The sequence below is a fragment of the Vombatus ursinus genome, unplaced genomic scaffold, assembly GCF_900497805.2.
Source record: "Vombatus ursinus unplaced genomic scaffold, bare-nosed wombat genome assembly UNPS02014175.1, whole genome shotgun sequence".
Lineage (NCBI taxonomy): Eukaryota > Metazoa > Chordata > Mammalia > Diprotodontia > Vombatidae > Vombatus > Vombatus ursinus.
The window spans coordinates 1480380-1487935 of record NW_020953953.1 but is presented as its reverse complement, the minus strand read 5'-3'; the positions used below and the strand labels follow the sequence as shown (position 1 = coordinate 1487935).

Genomic DNA, 7556 nt, shown 5'->3' with positions numbered 1-7556 from the left:
GCTCCCGTGACCCCAGGAGGCTGCAAGCAGGCGGGTCGGGCCTTGTCCTCTTTCTTTGAGGCTTCGTGGCGTCTGTCCGGTCTCGGTCCTCGCGGCGCCTGCCTGCCTGCCGACCCACCCGCCCGTTTGCCGCAGCGAGTCTGCCCGCCCCCCCCCCCCCCAGGCCCCCCGCGGTCTCCCACAATCCCCCATGGCGAGGACCTGGAGAGCTCAGCGCAATGCGGGGCAGTCCACCCCTGGCAGCCCATGGACCCCAGCGCATGCGCGCCCAGCAGGCGCTCTTCACCCCTTCGGCCCTGCTTTACCCAAACACGCGACTGCGCTTGCGTGCTGCAAAGGCGACCGCTGCCCCGCTGCCCCGCCGCCCTGGGGGGGGGGGTGCGGGTGCTTATAAAGCCGCATTCTACTGCTGCGCAGGCGCTCTACGCACATGTCCAGCTCCCTCACTCCCTGCACCCCCACCCTGTCGGGAAGTGGTACGCATGCGTATGAGTCCCCCTCCCCGCCCACGCCTGGGCTGCGAGTCAATTCCACTATCAACCACGGGGCCCCCCCCATCCACCTCCGCAATCCTGCCCCGCCCTTCCCACCACTTCCTAGAAGGCTTCAGGAATTACCCCCACTGCCCCTAAACCCAGAGTGGCCTGGGACGGGGGCCTTGGACCACGAGCCCCATCACCTAAATGGGGCGCGCGGGGGTCCCGCAGCACGAACGGCCCCGCCCCCAAGGGCGCTCTGGTCCACTCGAGCTCCCGCACGTCCCCCCCTACACAGATGTAGTACTCCAGGAAGGGGGGGAGGAGGGAGAAACACCTTTATTGCCAGGGCACAGCCATAGAGGGGTGGGCGCGCCCGGGAAGGGGAGGAAGTGGGGGGGAGGAAAAAGCAAGGGGCTTCCCACGCCCCTGGGCCGGTGCCCAGGCTGCCTCCTCCGCCGCCTCGGGCTCGGAGGCCGGACTGCGGGAGGGGAGCCGCCGGCGAGGCTGGCTCCTGTGCTGGGGGGCGCGCGCGCCCCCTCGGACCCTCCCCACGTTCACCGGTCCATGCTGTCATCCGTGGGGGAGGAGAAGCACATCTGGAGCAGCTTTTCGCAGAATTCCAGCTCCTCCTGGAAGGAAGCAGGAGGATGAGGGGCGCCCCAGGTCGGGGGACCCTATCCCGGGGTCAAGTCCACCACAAGCTCCCAGCCCACTGACTCAGCACAAGGGCTGGTCCTCAGGGGGGCCCTTGCACCGTCCCTGGCCAGGGCTCCCAGGGAGGCCCCTCCCCCGAGCCTGGCGACGTCCTAGGCCTCCAGCCCTCCAAGGGTTCCTGGCACGTGATCCAGCTGCCCCTGCCCAGGCTCTGGGGCCGTCCCTGGCCTGTGCCTGGCCCTCTGGGTCCTCGTGCTGTCTGCAGAGGACAGGGCCCTGCCTGCTGGAAGGCCTTCAGAGGCCACCAGGCCTCCCGAGTGGGGCTGAGGGCCTCCCTATGGCTTCGTGGCTGGCCCTGAGCCCTGTCCACATGTGAGCCTCATGCCCCCAAAGAGGAGGGAGCTCTCTCTCTGTGCCCAGGCCCCTGGCCATGGCCCCCCTGCTGAGCCTATAAGGAGCAGGGCCTCCTCTGGGGCTTGGCTCAGGGCCAAGGTCTAACAGGAGAACCCCAGGCAGGCAGGAGCCCCCAGCCCCATACCTGGTACTCCTCATGCTGCTGCAGCAGCTGACACCGATGTCGTAGGAGTTCCTCGAGCCCCAGTTCAGGCTCCCGGCATTCCCGGATTCCCTGGGGAAAATCTGTCACCAGCCTGGGGAGAGGGATGGCCACGAAGACCAGTCATCACTGCTTCCCTGTGCCCAGGGGCCCCATGCCCACCTGGCCTGGACCATGCTTCACCCTCCCTTCCAGGGGGCTGAACAGCTTCCCATCACCTGGGGGCACCGAGCTGCCAACATCAGCCCCACCCTCGGGGGAGGACCTGAGATCCCAGTGGCCTGGCCTGACCATGCTTCACCCCCCCCCAGAGACCTGCCCAAAGGATCCTCTCACCCACAAAGTGCCCCCAGCACGTGCTCGTGGAAGGGGCTGTGCTCTGTTCGGATCAGAGCCACCAGCTGCTGGACCATTCCCATAGAGCACAGGGTACCTGAGGGCAGAGGGGAAACGGTCAAAAAGATGAGATCCCCCTGCCTGCTCAGCACTATGAGGCAGGCCTTCCCAGAGCCTAACCCATCGCTGACTGGCATTCGATGCCCACCCTCCCTGAAAGATGGGTCCCAACCTGGGGGTCTGCTGCCCTCGCCTCCCCCTGCTCCCCTCGGAAACACTGAGAGTCACTCTCCTGCGCTGGCTCCCATGGTCTCCCCCTCTGCCTGCTGGTGCCCAGCTCTGAAGGCGCCTCCCCCTTTGCCTCCCCCAGCCCCCCGCCCGCCCCCCACCTTTGTGCTCAGGACGGCCCACCAGCAGGTTCTGCAGGAGGAAGGCCGACTTCACCTTCAGCTTCACCACATCCCTCTGCATGGCCCGCATGAGCACAGAAAAGCCATCCAGGCGAAGGAACTGGAGCAGCCCGGCCTCCTGCTCCCGGACCAGGCCTGAGGGCAGCAACAAAGGGTCAGCACTCAGGCAGCAAAGCCCACGACAGCTCCCAGAGAAGAGGCCTGCCGCTTACTCAGCCAAGAAGCATTGGTGAGCCACCTCCTGTGTGGGCGCCAAGCACTGGGCCCTGCCTGGCAGGAGCTCACAATCTAAGGGGAAACAAGATTTAGGCAGCAGAAAGTGGAGAAAATCAGCACAGGAAGGCTTCCTGGAGAAGGCGGGAGGCCAAGGTCAGTGGTGGAAGGGGACGGCCAGAGAGAAGGCCCAGAGCAGAGATGGATGCGAGAGGAAGTGTGGGGGAGGAGGGTGTAAGAAGACGGCATAGCTGGGACGGGGCTTTGATCCTGGAGGCCACTGGGAGTCCCAGAGGTAGGGTACGGGATGACGTGGCCAGACCTGAAATTTAGGAAACCCCTTAGGAAGGATGGGTGGGAGTGGGGAGAGGCCAAGCAGACCCCCCCAGAGGCTACTGCAACAGTCCAGGAGTGAGGGGATGAGGGGCTGCACCAGGGGCTGGCTGTCAGAGGAGAAAAGGGGGCGGCAGAGGACTGGACCTGGGGGGAGGGAGAGGGAGTGAGGAGCCCAGGATGACTCCTAGGTTGGGAGCCTGGGGGACTGGGAGGTTGGGGGTGCCCTCTGTAGTAACGTGGTGGATGTTAACATGGAAAGATAAGGAGTCCCGTTTTGGATATATGAATCGTTGTCACTTTATGTAAATTCATGTTACCCGAATTTGACTTCACATAAAGAATTCTGCTAAAAATCTGCATTCCCAAAAAACTGCTCAGTTAACTTTCCTGTACCCGGCTGTGTTCTCCGTCCGCTCCTGCCCCTTGGCTTGGCACCTCACAACCTCCCATCTCCCCACCAAAAAAAAAAAACCAAACCCTCCAAGTGAAAGCGGAAGAATGGGCCGGAAAGACCCCCACCCCAGTGCCAAGAGAGGAGACTTTTGCCCTGTTCTGCCCACCCGGCCGTGCGTCCAGCCCGTGGGTCTGTCGTCCGTCAGTCCCTGTTCAGTGTGAGTATCTGTCTCTCTAACCTGTCCTGTCTATGGCCATGTCCAGCCCCCACCCGTCTGCCCCCTCAATCCAAGGGCACACAGCCCCCTTCCTGCCTCCAGGCAAATTCGATTTACATAGAGGTCTGGGGTCCACTGACATCAAGCGAAAACTGTCTGTAGTGAGTTTAAGATATCTAACTGCACATTCAGTGTGAGATGTCTGAACGGCCACTGGAGATGCAAGCTCCGCAGAGAAAGGCAGATCTGAGAATCATCAGCATAAGAATGGTAATAGAATCTGTGGGAGCTGATGAGATCACCCAGTGAAGTAGGATAGGGGGAGAAGAGAAGAGGTCCAGGACAGAGCCCTGAGGGACACCCATGAGGGCCGGATCTGGGGGAGGATCCAGCAAAGGAGATGGAGAAGGCACGGTCAGAGAGGGAGGAGAAGAACCAGGAGAGAGCTGTGCTGAAAACCTAGAGAGCAGGCTGCAGCACGGAGAACGAGGAGAGAGAAAAGGCCACGGGTGGAGAAGACAAGGTAAAGGCATCCAGTGCAGACAGACTTTTGGGGAGTTTAGCCGCAAAGGGAGGGAGACATGAGGTCACGGCCAAGAAGTCCAAAGTTACAGATAACAGGACATCTGGTGGAAAGGACCCAGAGGGCTTAGAGTCGTCCCTGCAGAAGGCACTGTGGGGGTACCAGGAGAATCAGATTTGGGGCCTGCCCACTCCCCCACCCCGGGGCCCAGGGGGCCTCACACTCACAAGAAATGGCATAGAGGGCCTTCACTCGCACTGTGTCACAGGGGTCCCGGTCGAGCAGGCGAAGGAGCTTTCGTAAGGCCCCCAGGCCCAGCACCTGCTCCTGGATGGCTGCCACGTTCTGGCTGCATGTGCCAATAAGGTGGGCCGCCCGCCACCGCAAGCCCTCTGCCCCCGCCTCTAGGTAGCGGCCCACTAGTAGGTGCATCCCGGACAGCTGGCAGAAATCTGGGCAGCCAAGAGAAAAGGAGAAGGGGTGGAGGGGCGGGGTCCAGGGGAGGCCGCAGTCATGGACCTCCAAAGCCTTGCTTGGTTTTCTAGGCTTGGGATGTCCTCCCTCCCCTTCAAATTACAACTTCCACAGGAACATTTACATTTTCAGTAGGGCAAAGGGTTTTGATCCATGTATCCCACCCTTTAGGATCCTTCCCTAGTCTTTTTTTTTTAATTAATTTATTTTGATTTATCAACAATCACTTCCATAAGCTTTTGAGTTTTAAATTCTTCTTCCCCTCCCTCCCCAAGACGGCATGCAGTCTGACATAGGCTCTACATATACATTCCTATTAAACAGATTTTCACATTAGTCATGTTGAAGAATTAGAACCAATAGGAGGAACCACCAGAAAGAGGAAACAAAACACAACAGAAGAAAAAAAAAAGAGCAAATAGTATGCTTCACTCTGCATTCAAACCCCATAGTTCTTTTTTTGGGGTGTCCTCCCTATTCTTTAAAAGTGAACCCCACAGGAGTCTTCCCTGCTCCCCCGGGCAGGTGACAGGCTGCTCCTCAGACGTCCCAGGGAGCTGAGGCAGTTCTTATGGAACGTGGTAGATCCTCCTTCGTTCTGTCCCATCAGGCTCAGACCTCATCCTTGCTCCCAAGTGCTTCTCCCATGAGGTGAACGCAGTGTTTGTCCCACAAAGCCCAAGTCTTAATAGAACCTAGCCCGGGAAAGGCTCGGCGAGCAGCCAGCTCGATCCACAGAAAGAAGCTGGCTGACTCTGGGGTAGAGCCTGTCACCCGGCTAGATGAGTACCAGGCCACAGAACGGCAGGGCCGTCTGGGATCTCAGATATCACAGAGGGGTGAAACGAGGGCCAGAAAGAAAAAAAGATAAGCCCAGAGTCAGGGACAAAACCCCAATCCAGAACCCTCTCGTTAACTTCTACTGACCACCTTAGACCGGCGAGTGTAGACTACCAGGCCTGGAAGGACACTTCAGTATGGGCCCCAACACCCCCACTGCTCATTTTCCAAAAAAGAAAACTAATCCTCTGAGGGGGGAAGAAACTAAAGCCCAGACAGCAGACTTTGCAGCAGGTGGCTGGGCTCACAAAGCAAGATTTGAACCCAGGAACTCTCACTGAGGCTCTTTCTGCCACACAGACAGTGCAAACAGAACTATGGCCGAAGAGAGAGCAGTCTTGCCTCAGCGTTGAGACGCCTTGGATCTGGTGAAAGCTCTGACACTACCTGGCTCCGTGACACCAAGGCACGCGGCTTCTCTCTAGAGCTCATCGTTCTCCTTTGCTAGGCAGGGATGGCGCGGGGGAGGAGCACGGTAAGAAGGGAAGAGGCGACCGGATTACCTGCAGCATTGTCCATATTCTCACACAGGTCAGCCAAGAGCTCCAGAGCTCCCTCCCGCTCCTGCTGGTCAGCTGTCTGCTCCGCCTCCCCACCCGTGCAGGGTGTAGGTAGGCCCAGGGCACGAAGACAGCTTTTCATTTGCTCGACCTCTTCCCGCGGGCCTCGGAACGCTGCGGACACGGCCTCCTGCAGCCACTGACGCCGCTGGCGTGGTGGACGGGAGGAGTCAGGGGGACTCAGTTATATTTGCCCCCCAGCACCTGCCCACCTCCCCACATCACCTCAAAGAACCTGACAGCCAGGCCTCACCTCCTCCGTCATGGGCTCAGGTGGGGGCTCGGGGTCACCGGGGCAAGCTGTCACTGCCATGTGCAACAGGCCTTGAAGGCTGTGGGGATGCGATGGGTTCCCCAGGGAAGCAGACGTGCTAGCCTCCTCGGTGGCCGGAGGCAGGGCCAGGGGAAGACGGTTCCCTCCAGAGCCTGAGTCTGCCATCAGGGGTGACGGGATGGGGGTGTGGCTGACGAGATGTCCTGAAGATAGCTGATCCGTGTTTTGGAAAATCTGGAAAAATGGGGTAATAGGGAGACTGAATATGGAAGGGAGTGTGGCTGGCACGGGGCTGGGTTCCATGACTCCCCCGCTCAGTCCCTGACTTTGGGGCCTGCACCGGCCCCTACCTGTCTTTAAAAAAAGTAACACTTTGTCACTTCCGTAATGGAGCCTCCCTCATCTCATAGCAATGGCCCCTTCCCCTATCTCCATGGTAACACATCCCTTCTCTGGCTCCATGGCAACATAACCTTTCTTCTGAAATCCAACATGTCCCCGTCTCCATCTCCACAGCAACCCATCCTCTCCTGTATCCATGGCAACACATTCTTTCTCTTTCTAAACACCAGCCCTTCCCTCCCCCCCTCCATTGCAATACATTCCTTCTCTGTCTAGGCAGCCACTCGTCCCTTTCCCCATCTCCATGGCAACCGGATTTCGGCATCCATTCCCTAACTTCTCGGTCAAAGCCTCCCATCTCCATGGCAACAGACCCCCTCCTCTTTTCCACAGCAGACGGCTCAGACGCCTCCCCGTCTCCTTAGCAACAAGCACCGCCTTCCATAGCAACAGTGCCTCTGCTCCCTCGCTCCGAGACGCTAGCCCTCCGGACCCCCCGCGGGTCTCTACAAGCAGGCCTCGGCCCCTCGGCACTCCCCAGGGTCCGTGCCCTCGCCCCCCGGTCCTCACCTCCGCGGGCCTCACGAGCCACGCCGCCGCCCGCACCTGCCTGCCATGGGCGCCGCCATCTTTGCCGGAAATGCGTCCTGCCTCGCCGGAAGGCCCCTTTCGCCTCAGCGCCCCGACTTCCGGCGGGGCCATGACGGCGGCGAGGGGCGGGGCCGAGCGGAGAAGGGACTTGATGGCTGCTCCCACCTCTCCTGGGCCCCCCTCACGTGCCAGTCTCGCCCCTCCATGGGATCCTCACCCGACCTCCAAGAACAAATCCTGTCCCCATCTGACCTTTCTCCCCACCCCCAGCCCCTTCCGCACCACCCTTCCCTCAGGGCCCGCCCTCTGCCAGCCTCGGTCCAATCCCTCACCCTCTGGCCCGCCGCCTCACTGCGC

General features: G+C 60.4%; 1 protein-coding gene across 1 annotated transcript; it reads right to left on the bottom strand.

The window, feature by feature from the left end:
- Positions 1–966: 966 nt before the first annotated feature.
- HSPBP1 (HSPA (Hsp70) binding protein 1) lies at positions 967–7285 on the bottom strand. The gene is made up of 8 exons (XM_027860005.1): positions 7179–7285; positions 6246–6500; positions 5936–6140; positions 4346–4570; positions 2415–2570; positions 2026–2122; positions 1672–1783; positions 967–1108 (listed from the first exon to the last, which is right to left on the bottom strand). The coding sequence occupies exons 2-8, from the start codon at positions 6429–6431 to the stop codon at positions 1034–1036; spliced, it is 1056 nt and encodes a 351-aa protein (XP_027715806.1). The 5' UTR covers positions 6432–6500; positions 7179–7285; the 3' UTR covers positions 967–1033.
- Between the last annotated feature and the right edge of the window lie 271 nt (positions 7286–7556).

Bases quoted from the DNA above. Each gene is read 5' to 3' on its own strand.
- HSPBP1 (XM_027860005.1), bottom strand. From the start codon at position 6,431: ATGGCAGACTCAGGCTCTGGAGGGAACCGTCTTCCCCTGGCCCTGCCT. The intron at 4,571-5,935 runs GTAATCCGGTCG...TTGGCTGCCCAG, and splicing joins GAATATGGACAATGCTGCAG to ATTTCTGCCAGCTGTCCGGG. The intron at 1,109-1,671 runs GTATGGGGCTGG...GCTTCCTTCCAG, and splicing joins AGCAGCATGAGGAGTACCAG to GAGGAGCTGGAATTCTGCGA.